The sequence below is a fragment of the Talpa occidentalis genome, unplaced genomic scaffold (genome assembly GCF_014898055.3).
Source record: "Talpa occidentalis isolate TD23 unplaced genomic scaffold, MPIMG_talOcc4v2.1 talOcc4.13, whole genome shotgun sequence".
NCBI lineage: Eukaryota > Metazoa > Chordata > Mammalia > Eulipotyphla > Talpidae > Talpa > Talpa occidentalis.
In genome coordinates this window covers 61,131,516-61,152,789 of record NW_023601322.1, presented here as the reverse complement: position 1 = coordinate 61,152,789, position 21,274 = coordinate 61,131,516, and the positions used below count along the sequence as shown (strand labels likewise).

At 38.8% G+C, this 21,274-nt stretch overlaps 1 protein-coding gene across 1 annotated transcript in view; it reads right to left on the bottom strand.

The window, feature by feature from the left end:
- JAKMIP2 (janus kinase and microtubule interacting protein 2) overlaps positions 1-21,274 on the bottom strand; it is a 168,934-nt gene that overhangs the window by 22,446 nt on the left and 125,214 nt on the right. Inside the window, exons 6-16 of the mRNA XM_054694271.1 lie at positions 18,975-19,121; positions 18,173-18,313; positions 16,286-16,342; positions 15,545-15,664; positions 14,341-14,469; positions 11,088-11,171; positions 10,346-10,408; positions 7,696-7,794; positions 6,412-6,510; positions 4,598-4,651; positions 3,658-3,723 (exon numbers count right to left, since the gene is read on the bottom strand). Of these exons, the coding sequence (XP_054550246.1) occupies positions 3,658-3,723; positions 4,598-4,651; positions 6,412-6,510; positions 7,696-7,794; positions 10,346-10,408; positions 11,088-11,171; positions 14,341-14,469; positions 15,545-15,664; positions 16,286-16,342; positions 18,173-18,313; positions 18,975-19,121 (1,059 nt within the window). The remainder of the gene's footprint in view (positions 1-3,657; positions 3,724-4,597; positions 4,652-6,411; positions 6,511-7,695; positions 7,795-10,345; positions 10,409-11,087; positions 11,172-14,340; positions 14,470-15,544; positions 15,665-16,285; positions 16,343-18,172; positions 18,314-18,974; positions 19,122-21,274) is intronic.

The following is a 21,274-nucleotide window of genomic DNA, read 5'->3' as shown; positions in this document are numbered from 1 at the left end:
AAAGATCTACATATGAGTGCTTTGAGGACAGGCTTGTGTCTTAATTATCTGGTTCTTCACTTTATATCATAGTGCTAAGCACAGTTATCACTCTGTGACTATTCAACTGAACCCCACCCAGCCTTGCAAAGGAGATAGGTGGGGTGTGGGCTAATTCGCCACACTTAACAGGAGCTTCCACATGTTCAGCAGAGGGTGGTGCCTTCTTTTAACAGGATGCAAGAAGGGAAGTTTGGTGCAGTGGTTAAGAAGATTATGGACTGAAAACAACTGCTTGAGTTTGAACCCTCACTCCATCATTACCAACCCTCTCTAAACTTTATACCACTCATGTGGGAAACGAGGACACCAGGAATACCAAGGCTTTGGCAGTTCCAGCAGTGCCCAGCTCAAAAGCAGCACTACGTAAGTCTTAGTTACCACTAAGTACAAGTTACAGCACAAGCACACCAGACAGGAAAATGAGAATTTTTTTTCAATCGATCTAAGTAAATGTGAGGCACACAGGTCTATTTTTCCTTCCCTTTACCTCCCCCAGTCCTTGCCTTCCATAAAATTGATCCACGTTTTCTTTGCAGCCTAAGCTAAGGTGTGTTTTCATGCAATAAACACTCACAGCCCTTCATGACTCCAACTGAATGGGATACGATGGCTATCACTGCAAATAAACATGGCAGAACTCATGGTACAGACTGTATTTTTTTCATCTTTGTGTCACTAGAACAGTGCTTATGGACACCCACGAATTCATCATTCACTTCATTAGTAAAAATTTATTGATCATCTACTAAATGTGATGGGCTGGCATGAAAAGTGAGGGAAACAATGGGGGGCAGACAATATCTTTGGCCTCATGGAGCTTAAAATTTAGTGGTCTGTAGATGGAAGTGGAGTATAACAAAAGAATATGGGCATTTGCATTACAGTTGTTAAAAGCCAAGGTAGCAGAAACACAGTGCAATGGGAACATAAAAAGCCTCGGTGAATAGGAAGGCCCCACCAAGAATGGGGAAGTCTAATGATTAAGATTTAGCCAGACAAAGGTAGAAAAGGAAGAAGGAAAGACCTTCCAGGTAAAGGACCTGGAAGTCCCTTGCCCAGTTCTGGATTCCAGGCTTTATGTTAGGGACAGTGTGATGCTATTAGTACTTTTTTTTTTTTGAAGAGAGGGAAAGTAGTAAGGTATGTAATGCAACTGTAAAGGAAGTAATTTTTTAAGAGAAAACCACAGACAGCATTTCACATGTAAAGACTTCCATATACAGGTCTTTTAAAGTTTTTTTTTTTTTTAATAATAAATTTTATTTTTATATTCCCCATACAATTGCAACCCCCCCATTCTGATCCCAATCCCTCCCCTCCCGCCCCCCACCCCCCAAAAAGTGTCTCTGGTTCATAGTTTTTTGTTGATTCTGATTTTCACTTTCTTATAGTTATTCATTTTCCTGGTCCCTTATTTAAGTTTTCTAGATTCCTGCTATGAGTGAGACCATCCGGTATTTTTCTTTTTCTTTTTGGCTTATTTCGCTGAGCATGATCCCTTCCAGCGCCATCCATGTTGCTGCAAATTGCATGTGTTTATCTTTTTTGAATGCTGAGTAATATTCCATGGTGTATATGTACCACATCTTCTTGATCCAGTCATCTATTTTTGGGCATTTGGGCTGTTTCCAAAGCTTAGCTATTGTAAACAGTGCTGCTATAAACATAGGGGTGCAGGTGCTCTTTGGAATTGATGTTTCTGTGTCCTTTGGGTAAATACCTAGGAGTGGAATTGCTGGATCATATGGAAGCTCTATGTTTAGTAGGTCCAGAAATCTCCACACAGCTGTCCATAGTGGTTGGACCAGTTTGCACTCCCACCAGCAGTGCAGAAGAGTTCCTTTTTCTCCACACCCTCGCCAACATTTGTTGTTGCTAGTTTTTTTAATATGTGCCATTCTCACTGGTGTAAGATGATACCTCATGGTAGTTTTGATTTGCATTTCCCTGATGACAAGTGATGTTGAACATTTTTTCATATGCCTCTTGGCCATTTGCGTTTCCTCTTCAGAGAAGTTTCTTTTTAGCTCTTCTGCCCATTTTTTGACTGGATTATTTTTTTGTTGTTGTTGAGTCTCATCAGCTCTTTGCAGATTTTTGTGATCAGTCCTTTATCATTAGTGTTGGGTGCAAAAATGTTCTCCCAGTTGGTGGGGTTTCTCTTTGTTTTTGTTATTGTCTCTTTTGCTGTGCAGAAGCTCTTTAATTTGATGTAGTCCCAGCTGTTTATCTTTGCCTTCACTATCACTGCTTTGGGTGATGTGTCTGTAAAGATGTCTTTGATGTGCAAATCACGTAGTGTTTCACCTATATTTCCTTCTATATATTTTATGGTTTCAGGTCTTATGTCTAGTTCTTTAATCCATTTTGAGCTGATTTTTGTGCATGGTGTGAGGTAGTGGTCAAGGTTCATTCTTTTGCATGTAGCGACCCAGTTTTCCCAGCACCATTTATTGAACAAACTTTCTTTGCTCCAATGCATAGTCTTTGCTCCTTTGTCAAAGATCAGTTGACCATAAATCTGTGGGTTTATTTCTGGATTTTCTATTCGATTCCACTGGTCTGTATGTCTGTTCTTGTTCCAATACCATGCAGTTTTGATGATTATGGCTTAAAGTTTTTTTTTTCCAACATAGCCACAAGGTCATATCACACCTCACAAATTTAATATTAATTCCTTTTGTTTTCTTATTGAAATTCCCCCAGTTGTGAGCTAAACATCCTTTTTTTTTACACTTGGCTTACCTGAATCAGGATCCCGAAAAGTACCTCTTTATTTGCTAGTGGTCATTCCCTTTCCTATTTTTATTCCTTACATCATTGTTTTGTCTAAGTAACTTAACCGTGTTATGTGACCTGCAGAATTCCCTCCTTTCAGATAGATCAAACCTGATAGGTAGCTCAGGGTCTTCTTTGATTTATTCACAAGCTTTTCATACATTTAGGAATTAGAGAAGCATCTTGAGGAACTTCTATGGTTCTCATTTTACTCAGCCATGTATGCGCGTGCGCACACACACACACACACACACACACACACACACACACACACACGACTCTCAACGATGTGGCTATTCTCAGAGCACCTGAAAGTAACCAGTTGTTAGGCTTTGCCTTCTGGCTCATCTCTTCACTCCCTTATGATTTACCAGCTTTGGACACAAGGGGGCCAAGCACACTTGGTGTTGCTCTTCTGACAGCCCCAAGCTGGCCTTTCTGAAAGAGTGGGCAGTGAGCCACCAAAGAGTGACAGAATCATTTGGGAATGATTGGTATGTGCACCCCCAAGCCAAAGCTGATAAACACAGGCATGCTCCAGTTTACTAGCTCCCTCCCTTGGTAGGGACTGCTTGACTAATGTAAGCTAGAGGTCTTCATTTTCAAAGAACTGTATTTTTTAAGAAACTTCAAGGCAACAATTACCCTCCCATCCCAAATCAGTGTGTAAGCTTTTCTTTTGTGTGTTCTCATTCTATCTGGGTTATAGTACCCTGAAAAGTAACATATGTATTGGGTACTCAATAATGCAATGTCATGTGCAAACAATGTCCTTTGGCCCTACTCTGGGTGTTAAGCCGACACTGCAATGACTTGAATGATAGCACAATTCATTACCTTTTCTGCCAGGGACAGCACAGTGCTAGCCTGAATTATGGCCACTTGTTCTTCATTTCTTAAATTCTGTGGAAAAAAAGGTAGAAAAATAAACTGAAGATACTTATACTATTAGCGCTAGCGGAAAATATTGCTCATCACCTGCCAAAGACATTAATGCATACACATGCAGGGAACTTCACAAATGCTCTATTCTCTTTAGTAATAATTATTAACAAAGATTTCATTCAAAATCTGTAAGAAGTACTTAAATTGTGATTTTTATCTCTCTAAAACTGAGTTGATTTTGTTTTACTGTAAGCGTACTTCATTAATAGTCATGTTATGAAAAAAGTGGAGGTGAAAATGAAAGAAGAATGCCTTCATAGCAGCTTGGAATGATTTAATTGATTCCATTTGCTCCTTTCATAATTTTTCAAGGGAAAAAATGGTGTGACTCCTTCAGCCCACATGCATCTTTCATCTGGCATTGCAATGAATGGTCCTCCCACTGAATTAATAAGTCTTAACCCTACCTAGAAGTTGTTTTTAGAAAGAAAAAGAATTATAGTTTCCTGGTCCATTTTTATGGGGCTGCTACCAACCCTACTATTTAACAGCAATTCAATCGCATGACTGATTAATTTCACGCTAGATGCCTCCTAGCAACAGTCAGACGACAATTAGCTCTAATCACTGCAGATGTGGCTAGCATTCAAACCTGAAACCTGCCCATGCAAAGCATATCACCAGTTCATTTCTGCTACTACCTTTCAGAGGTCCTTTGACACCTTAGCCAAGTTGTTTGATAAATTGTTGATTCTCTCCAGGTAGCGACATCCTGAGAGAACATGGCGTCTCACATGCCATTATTATTTTACTCACGATGCATTGGCAAATGTTTTTTGTCTCTCTTTAGGCCAGTTTAAATCTTTACTTCATTTAATCAATTCATACCTACCCCATTATCACCCAGGATATCAAGCTGCTTTATGAGATCAGGGATGTTCACATCCTGCAAAATCAAGGAAATGCATTCACATCAAAGATACCAATGTGACCTACTATTCTGTGAGTGCCTGGGTCCAGAGCTAGAGAAAACATTTTAAATTCTGTACTTCCTTGTGTGGTTTTCAATGAGGAACATCTGGCTTTAAGTTTCCACTGTGCTGCTTATAAATTGTGTGAACTTGGGAAGAATACTCAATGGTTCATTTTCAACTTTGCTAACCACAAAATGGAGATCATAAATGCCTTCTTTAGAGGCTGGTCATGAGTAAAGAGACTGTGTGTGAAAAGTCTAGGATGTAGTAAGGACTTGGAATTTGCTCATTAACTTTTTTCTTGTAATCTGTCCATTTAAAAAAATTATCATAATTTCAGGTATAAAGAGAAGTATTAAGTAATATATATAAACAATCAGCCAATTCTATTATAATTAATAGAATTCTGACCTGGCTGATATTTTGATTTCTATGTAGAAAACTATAGGTTACAGTAAATACCATTAGTATGGTAAATACCACCTTTTTTTGCATTTAGCATTAATTTAATTTAGCATTCATTTCATCCTCCCGATTTGAACTACATTCCTTGAATCATTTTGAAGGTGCTGAACTCCATTTGTAAGAGTTCCCTGGGATATAAATGACATCCATTGGGTTAGGGTGTTTGTGATTTACCTAAGAAAAAGCATCTAAGGAAAAGATAAAGTCAAATGCTTTCCCTTTAATTAGAGTTCAATCAAAAAATTGCTTTGGTTTACAAATTTTCATGTAGCCCAGGAAGGTCAGAAGTTTAAATCAAGATGGAAGACAAAGCAACACAATTTTACTATCTATTCAGCCCCCCTTCCACCTCCCGGACCTCTTATCTCGTTAGCACCACCTTCTCCTTTTACTCTTGTTGAAATGGCAGAACAGTAGATCTCTACTACCAGGAAGGGGAAATTCTAGCTCAATCTTACAGGTAAAGAGAAGGCAACTAAAGCAGGTATATTTGGCAGCTCAGTCTGGGAGCAGGACAGGCCATGCAGAAGGTAAAAGAGAGACTGGGAATGGCAGGAAGCTTTCTAGCTTTGCCTCTGGAAAAGATATTCACAATGTGATCTCATTACATTGAAGGACAATATACTTTCCAGGAGAATGAGCCACCTCAATTCAATTTCAATCTTTAAAATGTATTCCAATGTCATTAAAGATAGAATTGTGCTTTGTCTAAGTGAGCAACATGTTATAACTTTATGTCCTTCTAAATGAGCAGTCCTTCCTAAAGTAAACATATCAAAAGAGATGGTAGACTAGTTCATTTCAAGGTCTCTTCCGATATTGTAATTCCAAAGTTATGAATTCCACGATACCTAGAAGAGTACAAAAAAGGAACTAACAAATTTATTTTTGGGCACATTAAAAATGTTTCTTGAAGTGCCATATTTATTTAGTATTTTCTCTGAAGGATAATGATGGGTAATTATCTCTTTTTTTGATGGATAATTATCTTAATGAATATTTTGATTTTGAGCTATTCTTCATGATAGTCTGTTCTAAATAATCATGGTTCCTGTGTTTTTTGCTGTTACCATTCACACATCTATCACACAAATATTTTGTTTATATTCTATTGATTTTCCAATAGGTATGAATTGAAAGTACAATCCCTACATTGTTTATATCAAAATGACAATTAGTGACAAAATCACCAGTCTTGAGCAATATTCCCTTTTCCAATCCCCCATTTTTCTAGTTAGTACAAACAAAAAATTAAATATCTTCCTACCTTGACACCTTCTTTCATACAGTAGATCTGCAGAGCACTCACACCATCTGAGAATGGGTGAATTTGTAGATTAAAAGGAGGAGATCGTCTCTCTCTTTCCTTGAAATACAGTGAAGAATATATGGGAATTAAAAAAAAAATCAGAAGCAACAACTGATTAAATACTAAACCAGTTGTCTTTGTGCTCTATACTATTCCAGAAGTTTGCCATTTGGAAAAAAAATAAAATTGATCTCAAGAGGTTCATGTTTAATGGAAAAGAACTGATTAGTCAACTAAGAGGTATGAGAGAAGAAGAATCTATAGATAGTAATATCCAGTCTTACAAATTTTTCTTCTGGGAAATGTGGGAAGTGGAGTTGCAATTAAACTCATGAATATTTACAGTGTTCTGGTATTGCATGGAGTAAGTAGTCTTTTGACCATAAAATTTTATGGCAAGTAAAGGCCTTTTGCATATTCAATCCACCCAAGCTTCATGAGGAAGATGTGTGGGCTATCAAAGATGACGACTCTTTTTCACTGAAGCTTAGCAACGTCAACTCTATTCAAACCTAATCTGAAACAACCTCAAGAAGATACTTCTGACAAAACATGAAAAAAAAAAAAAACAGTGGGAATTTTTCTTATTTTTCACATCTCAACATATAGCAACAACCAGTCCCTCAGCCAGATGCTGTATAATACAGTCAAAATCTTATCTGATTGATATGCTTAACTTAAAAAGAAAAAAGACTAAAATTTGGTCAGTTAACCAAAGTATGTTCTAAAACAAGTTGCCTTGCTCTTAGTCTTTTGCATAAATACATTAAAGACTAAAAAGTTTACTTACAAAATCAAGTGTCTAAATTATGAAATAATTTTGTACATAGTACATTTTGAAATATAATGAATTAATGAGAATTCATTGAAGGATGGCAATGATATTTAAAAGCAATGGAATACTGATGAAGTTTAAAACTATTATTTAAATTATTAAGAAAATTACTCATTAGCCTTGTTCATAAAGACAACAACACTGAAAAGTGTAGTATCCAAGCAGACAATTCTGAGCTTCATCAATGCTTTATCACTTACTAGTCAGGGAACATGGGCAAGTTATTTAACCTCAGTCACCTCATCTATAAAATCTTGATTGTATTTGTGAGGTCCAAATGAGAAGATATATCTGAAATATTTAATTTAGCAACTCATACACAGGGTTTGCTCTGTGCATGTCAACTATTGTTTTTGGTATTGTTATTATTATTATTATCATTATTATCAGCATCATCATTTCCTTACTTCTAGCTCTAGGTTTCGAAACTCCAGCAGCTCATTCTGGTCTCTGGCATCCTGCAGCTCCTGTTGTAACCGGTGATTTTCTGCCTCCTGTTTTTCTATCTAATAAAGTAAATCCTCATATTAGGCAAACATTGCAAAAAGCATTTACAACTTTGCAAAGCAAGCATGGATAGCATTCATTTACTCAATGAATCAAACATTTGGACCATGAAAAAAATTCCCAAGTAGATGTGAATAAAATAGATCATCGGATGTCCTTCTCGTTAGCCTTCAATTGCAATTTTTGGGTTATAAAGGAAAATATGGAGGGCATTTCTATTTAGTGAAAAAAAAGTCTAGGGACCCTGTGAATAGTAAATCTGAGAGTACTCGCCATGCTCTGTGGGTCTGGGGCAGTTCCTAGAATTAGGTTTAATGGTGCAAACAAGGGAGACTGACAACCTCATTTCTGCAGTCGCAAGTTGTTATAGAAATAATTTTTAGAAAACATCTTTGATCTTACATGAAACTGCTGAATTCTAGTTAACTACAGAATAGAGCCAAACTCCTCAAAAGGAGTTAAGAAACCTTAATGATCTGGTCACCAACTAGCTTCCCAGTTTCACATGTTAGCAATGTCATCTCTACACACTCACACTGACATGTGGTCACACACACACTAGAATCTAGAACTCCAGATCTACCCTATGGACTGAACTCTTCCAAGAGCTCTGTATTTGCTCATCTCCCTGCCAGAAAAGGACTCTCCATTTTCTTTGCAATGTGAGAAAATCCTGCACTTTTTTAAACCCCAAATGTTAACATCTCCCACCATCAGAGCCTTTCCTGGTCTCCTATTGAGAATTGACACCTCTGCCTTCTGTTTTCCTATCTGATGTTTCTATAGAGTATCTGGTAGAACCAGGTGAGGCACGGAACTAAGTTAGTTGCATACAAACATGTCCATGGCTACAAGGGCTCAGAAAATTTTCATGATCTGCAATAGGTTTGGGGCTGCCTTTGATATTTGCTATCTGGTGGGCCTCATGCACACTATTTAAAGCCTTGAATTAGAAATAAAAAAATAGGGACTTTTATCACAGGATGAATCTTACTTTCCCTAAGTATATAGACCTTACGTAAAATGTTTAGCTTTATCATTATTTCTGTTTTCCTTTTGCTCCAGGATACCTGAGCTGAAAAGTTTCCTATGGGCCCAAAGAAATCAAGACCAAAGGAAATCAGACAGAAGAGACACAATGAAAAAAATTTTTTTTGTGATAAAAGTAACATAGTAACACTTATTACTACACATTTCTGAGACAACTAAAATCCGATTTTATCGGTCTCATGATATAGAAAAATCATAGGAAAATGAAGAAACAGGCGTATATTGCGTGACATTAATGTAGTCAACTCATTTTTTACACTAGATTTTTGTGCTCTACTGAACTTTTAAGCTTTTAGAGGATGACAGACAAACTATTTTCTAGAATCTTGCATTGGGGTTGATAATGCGCTATTTGGGGAGATCTCTGGTTCTGGTGAGTACTAGGTCAGTGGTTCATGGGTGCAAGGCAGAAGTCAGAGCCAATGTCTGGTGAAGTTTCTTCTTAATGACGTTTAACCTTTCTGAGCAAACCTGCCTTCAATCTGGGAATATCTACTCATCTTCTATATGTCAGCTCTCTCTCGACATGCAGAAAGTAAGATAGGATGTCCTGACTTTATCAGAATGAAAAGGAGGGAGGACATTTATCTTTCTTCCTTTCTTATGCTCATGAAGATGTTGTGGGTCATTTTTATTATTCATCAAGGCTAGCAAATATTGGTAGAAAGAACCCTAAAATAATTTCAGGATCACTTTGATTGGACCTACAGAACTACTTCTCATATATTCAGAAGGGTTTCCAAATTCTGGTTTTGTCAACAACAACATAAGACAATTTTGTAATCCCTCCACTAGATTTTTGGGAGCTAAATATCAAGCGAAAGCCACCTTTGCACTTAACAAGATCTCAGTTGTATTTAACTATCTCAAAGCAAAAACCTAAGTTCAAACAGTCAAAATTAATTCTCTCTCTTGGGCTCATAAATCACTGGACTTTTGCAGCTTGATTTGTTGAACCACCTCCGGGCGTGCTGTATTATGCTTTGGATGCATCTTTTCAAAGTTCTTTCATTAAAAAAGATAGAGATGTATAAATATAAACAGTCAAGCTTAACAAAAAGATTCAAAGTGAGAACATAGTCTATGCTGGGGTGCAGCATGGTCTGGCAGTCAGATATTCTGTCACTTCCTTACACGAAATAACAGGTCTATTCAAGTGTGTATTTTGCAGATGGGCAACCACGCAGGATGTGTACACACGTGCGTATATATATCTGCATATATATACAGCATATATATATGGTCAACATAGCCATAGGTTTTGGGATCACATCCTTTCCAGTCGGCACAACGCCCAGCGCAGAGCCATGCACACGTGCCACTAACTGATGGTGATGGCGGTGACAAGGATGCAGTTGAGCACGCAGCAGAGGAGAGCGCGGTGCTGAAAAAGCCTCCCCTTCCCCTAGCCCCTGTGCCACTCCTGAGAGGACCCCCTGCTGCTCCTGGATCTCTTATCATTTTCTCCTCTGCCCCACTAGGGTGTTGTGCCCAACATACCTTTTCTAAAAGCTCCTGGTTTCTCTTAATGAAAAGTTGTTTATCTTCTACCCAGTGTGAAGCCTGTTTAACAAAGAATATCGCGCAGTCAGCATTTCAGAGGGGCACGAGAGAGCATGTGTCGTCACACCACTTGGCCACAGCTGTCTTCTTTTCACCCGGTTTGTTTGCCTGCCAGCCACTGGGAAGTGACACCCGCCCCGCCAGCTCCTTATTCAAAGACATTGGTGCCAAAGTTGCCAGGAAAATTTAACCCGCTTCTCATTGTCACTCACTAGCGCTACCTTTTTCAGTCTGAATAATCCAGGACCAGCCTTCTGGGGACTCAGAAGTGACCACACAGGCAAAAAGTGAAAAGGGTCAGAATGCACACAGGCCAGATACATATGAATGGAAAACATTAAAATGCAGAACCATAAATGTAGCAGAGAGGCAAAGAATGCAGCTGGAGGGAGGGTCTTTGTCTTAGCCGTTTGTGACAAGTCTAGGCTATGTACAGGCTCCTCTTCCTCTGGCATTCTCTCTCTTGCCCAACCTCTTATGCTGTTGTAGTTGGGTTCACACTCTGGCCAGAAAAACACCAGGGACAGAAACATAGAGTTGAACATTCTGACACAGTTTGAGAAAGGTCACTGTGGCGAGCCAAGCCGTGTCCTGGATGTGGCCCATGCGCAGGGTGGTCTAGAGGAAGGGCGGACTGAATTGTCTGCCTCTGTCGCGGTGCTAGCCATCAAATGCCTACCTGCCCTTTCTGAGCCAGAGTTGCTTCCAGGTCTTCAATTTTGGCTTTATACCTTAGCACCTCTGCTTGGAGCTGTTCTTGAGCCTGGTGAAATAAAGATGCCAGAACTCAACAAGCAAAATGGTATTTCACTATTTTTCCTCCTCTCATTTCCTTGACTAGAACTTAACAGGTGAGAAGAAATAAGAATTTTCTATGACAAAAGGATCTTTTAAAACTATTTTAGGAAATAAGGACTTGCTTAAAATTTTGTGTGGTTCCCTTGACCATCGTGTTCAAATTCAAACGCGGTTGCGTGGGCTTCAAGAACTCCCCCTGTAGGTACGATCTTTCCCCACTACTCAACAGAGTCCACTCCTTACCCGCGGGTGGTCTCCCTGTTTCCTAAACACGTTTTGTGACTCTCTGCTTGTTTCTTTATTTGAATCAGTTCCCCTTCTGGAAAGTCTTCACTAATTTGGCCTCTCCAAGATCCTTCCATTCTTTCATAGTCAACTTTGTGCCTTACACCTAAATCCAGGTGTATGTAAGCATGCACACATGTCTTACGTGTGTATGTGTATGTGCCTGTCTACGTGTGAGAACAGTTGAGGTGCTCATCTTGTAGGGAGCAACCTTGCTCACTGCCACTTAGTCTGATAGCTTTTATGAGCTATGTAAGCGTTTTGATAACTGTTCGCTTGAACTCCCCTGCATTCTGCTAGATTGAGACTCCTCGCAGGGTTTTTTTTGCTCTAGCATTGTGGTATGGTCGGGCTCCTGATTTTCAGTTTTTATGGGTTGTTGTAGGGAAAAACTTTCAGAGTATTGCTTTTGCACCACTTTCCCTGGGCGGTTGCTCCTAACGTGTGCTGAGGTTGTCTCTTCTCCTTCAGGGCATTTTAGGCTTAGTTCTACTGCAATCTAATTTCAAGCATGTGGAGTAGGTGAGCCCAGTGTCTCTACTGTCACTATTTTGCTGGCTTTTGTGATAGATTCTCTTGTATATTCTCTATATATGATCCTATTTTCTATGAAAAAAAATTTCCCCCTGTCCTTATGCATGTGTTTTCCTTGTCCTGTGATCTGGATAGTTTCTACAGTATAAAGTTGAACAAAATTAATAAAGATAGGTACCCTTTCCTTTCTCTTCAAGGAGATTGTTAAATGTTACCTTTACGGGGAGAAAAAAGATCCAAATCCAAGCTTTATTTTGCTAAGATCTACTTTAACCTGGAATGGGTGTTAAGTACAATGCTTTTTTTTTTCTTGTATTCACACGATTATATATTTTGCTTTCACTGATGCTGTCATTGGTATTTATGTATTTCTACTTTCTTTGAATTTATTCTACTACTCTTTTTGTAACTTCTTTGTTTGTTTTAGACTATTTTGCTGAGAATAGTTTTTTCAACTTCAGTGACCAGAGCAATGCTAAATTGCAATGCTAGATCTTTATTTAGATAATAGCAATGCTAGATCTTTATTTAGATCAGAGAGTGAGTGGAGAGGAAGAGAACAAGCTTCTATAGCATCACATTTGGAAAAAAATAAAAACAACGAATATGGAGCCTCCCTGGTGGCCTAGGGGTAAAGTCTCATTATGGCCTGAATCCGACCACGGGCCAGGGAGCAACCCACATGGCACAGCAGGCCTCTCCTGTCTCGCCCGCTGCTCCCCTCAGCAGTGTATTTCAGTCAATCCACCTATTCTGTTCCCCGCTCTGTCTCTGGTGAGTCCTCTTATTCCCCATACCTCTGGCCTATACCCCATTTCTTCTGTGCAAAAATATAAATAAATAAAAAATAAAAACAAGGAATATGTTTTTAGTTTAATTAACCAAACCTATGTGGATAAGAATGTTTAGTAGATACTGATAATGAAAATCACAAAGGTTACAGACTTATGGCATATGTTAAAGACATACATATACATTCTTTCTAGTGATTGCTTTCCTGTCTATTCCAAATCACAGTGTTTTAAAAAACACATTTACTTACATATGTATATTCATATGCAAGTACATGTATGTATATGTACTGCCATTTAAAATTATACAACTCTAATATCTATCTTTTCCCACAAAACAACTAACAGTAGTTTTCGCAGCACTCCTCAGCATACAGCAGACCATGGAAATAAGGAGAATCAGATCACCGGCTAGTCATACTCCTTCTTGTTCCATGTAAATTAATCTATAAGACAGTTATGGCATGGCGGTTATGACTCCAAACTTAAAAGGACTAGGTTCATATCGTAACTTTAATCTGATTAAGCAACCTATTCTTTTTTTCAATACTTTATTTTATATAATTCTTATATCACTTTTGATTTTTGCATAATGTATGCATTTTCATTTTGGTTATATTCCCCATACAACTGTACCCCCCCCCTTATTTTGACCCTAGACCTTCCTCTCCCCGCCCCTTCCCCCTCAAGTGTGTCTCTGGTTTATAGTTGTTAAGCAACCTATTCTGGTTTTAACTTAAGTTACACTTAACTCCTACTAAGTTATTCTCTCGTCTTCTATAAAAAGATAATAACAGACTTTAACACATACAGTTGTTTTATGATGACTTGACATAATGTATGCAAGATGTGCATTACAATAACTAGAACATAGCAAGAAGTCAGTACGTTAGGAATTAGAGTTTATATGTTCCTCGTTTAAACAACAAGTTTGTAGGGCAGTTGTGACATAATGAAAAGAACATGTGACCCAGTAAGATTTGAACTGGAATCCCAATTTTCAATTTACTCTCTGTGATCTTGGGCAATTTAATGCAATTAATTCAACTAACCCCTCTGAGCCTGAAACTCCCCTTTTATAAAATATTGACCTAAGAGAGTTGTCACAAAGACTAAATGAGATAGTCAGTGAAAGTTCTTGCTCAGTGGACTTGCTACAACAAACCAGCTAACCATTCTTTTTGAAAGACAAATACATTTCCCTCCCCGCAAGTAAATACCTAAAAAAATGGGTTATTAAAATTCAATATTGTCTAGCTTTGAAAATAATACATTTCCAAATAGCAACGATAAAAACTCTATGCTCAATTATCTTTAAAGGAACCTAAGCATCCATCTAAGGTAGGTTCTAACTTCTTTAGATCCAAGATATCGCTTGTTGACATGAAAGATAAGAGAGTTCAGAAGCCACAGTGAAGAGAAGGGCGCAGGATGGCCAGCCTGCTGATATTGCTCCTCCTGTGGCACTTTCATGCTGTGGTTGCTGCAGCCGATTCAAATCCCTCTCCCCAGAGATGCACTCACCTTGGCTTCTCTTTCAGCATCAATGATGCCTCCGGTTTGCTCCTGCAGGAGGGCATAGGCTCTTTGCAGGGCCTGGTATTCTTTTGTTAATTGCCGAAATCGCAGCTCCGATTCTTCAGCTGCTAAACTCTTTAGGTTAAAAAAATATATAAAATTGTGCAATGTTCAGTTCTTGTGTTCAATACGAAATATTAACATTTGTCCATTTTTTATACTGGATCTTAGCCAAAAGGCTGAGAAGTGATTGTCCATTTTTTTTAAAGAGAAGTTAAAGGTCTGATTTTGGATTCAGTGTGATTTTATTCTTTATTTCAAAGTATGCATAGTAAAATTTTCAAGATGGAAATTGCAGAAATACCTACATATTTATTAATAATAAAAACATTTACTTATGCATACATTTATGATTACTATCCATTTAGGCTTGGATTTTAGAAAGTTTTGGACCCAAATGAGGACTTATGCCCAGATTTTGGATCCAAATTCGAGGCAATGATGCTGAGAACTTTAGTCTCACTTCTTTGCAATACATTCACATCCACCAGTTTCTTCCCCTGAAAAATTATGAAAGCATTGTTTTAGAGCTTTAGGTGTCAAACTTCAGAGCATGATGCAGTCACCAGGGAGTTAGTGAAAAATGCAGATCTAGAGCTTCTCGCTCCAAGATCCTGAGTCAGGAGTGCTTGTGGTAGAGTCCGGCAATTTTCAACGTGGTTGAACCCCCAAGATGATTCCAGTGAAGGTGGCTTGCAGAACACACTTTGCTAAACACTGTCTGATGTTATATCTGAAAGCTTGTTCTTCCAGTTTATTCTTAGGTTAACACCTTCCCTCATGATGCAGAATTTGGGAAAGTAATGTTTATTTTGAAAGAAGTCCTCCAATTACAGAGTTCTACTTAAGAATTTCTAAAAAGCTTATATGACCAGTGGACAATAAACATGGTGATGGCTCTGAAGTTAAAGGGGCAAGGAGGGCAAGAAGCAAAACATAAAAATAAAGTAGTTATATGACACAGGTGAAGCTATTTTCTAAGAGGTATTCAATTCAAGCATGGTCTCAAAATTGGTCACTATTCTAAACAATTGGGATTATTTTGTGCTGTTTTCAAAGGAGATAAAGCATGGAATGCACTTTTTTGTCTCCCTTAAAGGCAAGATTTCGTAAGCATATAACAAAAATACAGAGAAGTGGAAAAGCTTACTTCATCCAAGTCATCATCAGGAGTCGCTGGTGTTCGGTCCGTTCTAAATGAGGCCATGGATGATGTCTCTGAATCCATGGAATCCTCATCATAGCCAATAAATGGGTCCAAAACGGGCCTCTAATGGAGAGAAAGGACAGACTCACTGATACAACTAACTGCGGAAAAGCCGGCACATGACTGAAGCTCTGCTGTGTGTGCAAAGGACACACAGAAAACACAGACTCCTCAAGTGATATACTTGGCAAAAATAAAAATCAAACATATAAACCAAGTAACAAGACTTTATGGATAATAAAAGGCTATACAGATATTGGTGGATTGGAAGTATCATTATCGATAGTATTTTCCTAATGAATAATGGAAACAAACTAATCAATTGTAGGGTGGCTATCAATGGGAGGCCTTAAGTCATGTGTGTGGGGTGTACATATATCGGCCACGTTCCTGGAGTGCAACTCTCCAACTTGTCAGCTTACCCTTATGCCATCAAACCTGCTCACTTCTTTACTCAAAGGCATATGAAAACAAACCCTTTCAAGTTAGAATCCACAACACAATCTTTTTTGGACTTCTGAGAAATGTCAAAAGATGAGAATTTCTTCTGGCAAATAAATCCCATGGGCTGTGGCATTTCGGGAACATGTGATTTATCACATCTTTGCAGGATGATTTCTTGGCAAGCTTTACTCACCTGGCTGTGTTTTTGGCAAAATTCTGATAACCTAGCTTTCTCATTACCTTAATTGGCTTGGAACTCCTCCTATGCCTTCTCCTACGGATGAGCTTTTCTCGGTCCTGGAAAACAGATGAAGACTTTTCAGACCTAGAGTTGTCACATATTTTCTATATAGGTTTTTTCTTTTTTTTGCACAGAGTTGTTTTTCTCCTGAGGTATTACATTTTTTTGTTTAAAATAATATTATGTTTTGTATCTTTGGCAACTTTTTGGTATGACATTTAAATAAATTAAAGTAAGGATATTCTATAACCTTTCCTGATATGCTATGTGGATCTTACAGACTCACAATCAGGAGGTACTGTGTTCCTAATCAGAATCCTTAAAGATCTATCCTTAAAGATCAAATAGCTCTAAAAAGAATTACTCATATTCTCCAAAGATCATCCTTCAGTTTTCCCAGGACTTGAAATTATTTTTAAAGTATAAAGTGTTGGAAAGATATGATTTTACAATAAAGTAAAACCTTATTCTTTTCATTTAATCACTTGAAAGGCATAGAAAACTATCCTTTGATTAATCTTGGATACCTGTTCTTACCTGTGGCCTCTGAAGGTGGGAACAAAGTTTCTACTTGGTTACAATAGTCTAGTACTTTGTGTGGGTGAGGGGTTTCCATTGGAATACCTAGAAATGACAATTTCTTTTTTTTTTAAAGATTTCTTTTTATACAAGAGTTGGGTACAGGCCAGAGGCACGGGAGGGTAAGAGGATTCACCAGAGATAGAGCAGGGAGCAGAACCGGCAGACAGACCAAAATACACTGCTGAGGGGAGCAGAGGGCAAAACAGGAGTCTGCCGCACCACGTGGGACTCTCCCTGGCCAGCCAGGAATCGAACCTGCACTGCAGAGGCTGTGGACAACTTCACAGCGCTGCACTCAACCAGCTGTGCCACCAGGAAGGCCCGACAATCAGTTTCTTGATTCACTCTTATTGTGAATGGAAATTCTGGGAATTTGCTGTCCATACATCAAATATTTCAGGTGCTTATTGTATGAATTCAAAGGTAGGTGGAAAAAGCATCACTTACATAACTGGTCAATATGCACAAATATCTCAAAATCCCAAAGAAATTTTTAGTTTAAAATCAGTATTCTCAAAGTCAAGTAAATTTCTTTTTTTCCTTGTTTTTTTTTTTTTTAAAGATTCATTTATTTATGTATACAAGAGCTGGGGAGCAGCTGGGGGGTGAAAGGATCCACCAAAGACAGAGTGGGGAGCAGAACAGGCAGATCCACTGAAATACACTGCTGAGGGTGCAGCAGGTGAGACAGGAGAGGTCTGCTGTGCCATGTGGGTCAGGTCCCTGGCTGGGGATAGAACTCCTGCAGCAGAGGCTGCTGATAGCTTCACAGTGCTGCGACTTAGCCCCTTGCACCATCAGGGAGGCCTGGCAGGCCTCCCTGTTTGTCTTGACCACCTTATTCTGGAGACTATTACTTAAAACCCCCATCACTAGTTCCTCAGCTCTCTAGGCCTTAGACTGGTCCTGAAATTAGAGAGGTGTCATTGGAGTTATTATTGTAGGCAAAATATTTAACCTCTGAGTCTCAAATCTTGACACCGGAAGCCAATTACATGATATACTCACACATCCTACCTACCAATATAACAACACGTTTGAAAGTTCTTTTAACATGCAATGCACTGCAGCTATTATTTGTTTTGCCAAATTAGTTAAAAATGGACTATAGTTGAAAAGGTTTATAACAGCTTACTAATACAAACTATTTTCAGAGTAGAATCTTTTGAACCTATTTACATATTGAACATAGGAACTTGGGCCTCTGGGGCTAATCCAAAATTATGAAATAATTCCAGAGTATGGTGATTTGCAGGCAACTTGTCCTTGGGAAATGCTTAGTTTATAGACTGGTCAATACCTACCCTTGTGAGCTCATCGATAATGTTCTGTTGCTCGATGACCTGAAGTTTTAGGAACTCTGTCTCTTGTTCTTCATTGGCTTGGTCAAGGTCATTCAGAGATTTCAATTTTTTCAAGGGTGGATGGGATGTTATTTTTTCTCTCTGGATGGGAAAAGAAGAAAGGAAAAGTGGATATTTTAAAACTCCTAAACTTTAGAGCTTAAGATAAAATATTTGTAGAAACTTTATGAGGCCCCAACTAAACTGAAAAATATATAAACTTAAATATGCATAGACGGCAACTAAAATCCTCAAGTTCATTTTATCTGCTCTAAGTTGATATTGGTTTTCTGAAGATCTCTAGAGCATCTTCTGTACTCTAGGTCTGTGAAGAGGTCACTAAAATATCACTTATCCAAATCTAACACAAATGATGGCATCTATTCCTTATCTGTTACATACAGTCTTAGAAGATGTAAGATCACTGCAGTTCTAAAGAGCATGCTATCAAAATTCTTGAAAGGAAGTTGTTGTGGCTGCATCGCGATGCTGAAACTTTGCTTCCTATTTCAGAGCTTTTGGAGAGTGAGCAGATTCCTGGAAGCACACCTACTGTTTCTGCAAATTTAGAAACCACAGAAAATTCAGAGCCAGCAACCTTCTCTTGCTTTCTTCCTTAAAGTTCCCTTGCTTACATAAGGGAAAACCCAAACTCTAATAAATAGCTTTATATTTTAAAAATAAACTAGAAAGAACAGTAAGTTAGGTTGGGGGAGTAATAGAGAAAAGGAAACAGCAGTTTCGCAGAGCATGTGATACACACCATTTCTGAATTTTCCTTGGTAACGGCTTTTAGTTTCTCCTCCATGCGCTGCAAAGACACCATCAGTTCATCATTTCTCTTGGCGAGGCACTTGTTCCTTTCCAGAAGAGGTTTACATTGTTTTTCAGTTTCCCGCACACGTTTTAACTGGAAAGACAGAAGACAGAACTTGTCTCTTGTTTTTAGGAGGGATATGAGAACAGAAACAAGTGATTGGTGGAAAAGTGTCCTGACTCATTAAGGATGGTTATTTAAAAAAAAAAAAATTTACTGAGGGGAAAAAAAAGACTTTTGAAACTGTATTGATATTTACGTTTAAGAAAATCTAATTCTTAGCAAGCCTCAAAGGCATAGCGTACTATTGTGAAACCATCCATAATTAAGAGTGACCTTGCTCTGATTTGCCCAAAATGTCTAATTCAGGGTTTTGAAACGTCTGTACTCTAGGCATTCTTTAGTGGTGAGGGACTGTATCATACAAAGGAGGATGTTTAACAACATCCCTGGCCTCTATCAACAGATACCAGTGATATCCTTCTTGTCATCACTCCCAAAAACATGTGAGGTGTTGCCCAGACCCCCTCTAGTTGAGAACCACTGATCTAAGTTTATAAGGGTTGCACTGGGGTGATTGCTAATAGTCCTTCCTCTTTTATTCTGAAAACTCTCCCCTTTAATTGGATGACATGGTTTATGGTCACTTGAAACATCCTTTGTGTCATGGACACACATAGCTTCCCATTGAATTTCCATGTTCAAGTTCTCATTCTTTTTTTTTTTTTAAGATGTATTTATTTATGCATACAAGAAATGGGGTTCAGGGCGGAGGTATGGGGGGGTGAGAGGATTCACCAGAGACAGAGTGGGGAAGAGTACAGGTGGGCTGATTGAATATACTGCTGAGGGGAGCAGAGGGTGAGCCAGGAGAGGTCTGCTGCACCATGTAGGTAGCTCCCTGGGTGGGGATCGAACTCATGCTGCAATGGCTGTGGATAGTTTCATAGGTTGTGTCATAACCCCTTGAGCCACCAGGGAGACCCCTCCTGTTCTCATTCTTTTCATGCAAATGATTCTGAACATGAGTACATATTGGGGGAGGGTGCCAAAGCAAGGAAAGTGGAGGGTGTGTCGAAAATATCTGAAAAGACTGTTTAAAATACACACTCCTAGGCCTCCCTGGTGACGCAGCGGTTGAGCGCTGGGCTGTGAAGCTGTCTGCAGCCTTTGCAGCACCAGTTCGATTCCTGGCCGCTGCCGAGGGTCCCACATGGTGCACAGACCTCTCCTGCTGCGCCCTCTGCTCCCCTCAGCAGTGTACTTTGTCAGTCTGCCTGTTCTGCTCCCCGCTCTGGCTCTGGTGAATTCTCTCACCCTCCCACGCTTCTGACTTGTATAAATAAATAAATCTTGAAAAAAAAATAAAGTACACACTCCTATTCTTGAGAGTCTAACATTTTAGGAAGTACTAGCAAAGGAGACTTAGCTACCTATGAATATTTAAAAAGCTTCCCTTAGAATTCTAAAATAGTATTCTCTGACTCTATCCTACTCATCACTTGAAAACTCACCTGTTATATCAAAGACCAAAATTGGATTTATTTATTCATTTATTTATTTTAAAAGATTTGCTTTTATTTATTTATTTATATAAGCACTGGGTACAGTCAGATGTGCGGGAGGGTGAGAGAATTCACCAGAGCCAGAGGGGAGAGCAGACCAGGCAGAAGGACCTAAGCACACTGCTAAGGGGAGCAGAGGGCGACAGGAGAGGTCTGCGCGCCATGTGGGACCCTCCTCCGGTGGCCGGGGAGCAACCGGGGATCGAACTGGCACTGCAGAGGCTGCGGGCAGCTTCGCAACCTGGCGCTCAACTGCTGCGCCACCGGGGAGGCCCCTGGATTTATTTTTTTATAAAAAAAATTCTCATTTAATCTTCCATTTTGAGCTATAGTGTCTGAAGCATTAATATTAGATACTGAGTACATATAAAGACATAAATTATTCTACTAGGTTCACTAATCTATTTTTCCTCTTGAGTTTTATTGTTTTGCCCTCTTTTATATAGCTATAAACTTGTGGGAATACAATTACACACCTCCATTTGTGACTATACCTTGCTTACCCTTCATCAAAGCTCCCATTAATAAATAGGTTCACTATTTAAAATTGTGTTTCTTTTCTAAAGAGCAATGAGGTTTTCTGTACTTGTTTACATAGTACATACACTTGTAGAAAATGCAGATAAACTCAAACAAAAGAAAGTATCTGTAACTTTTCTGTATATCTACAGACCCACAGAG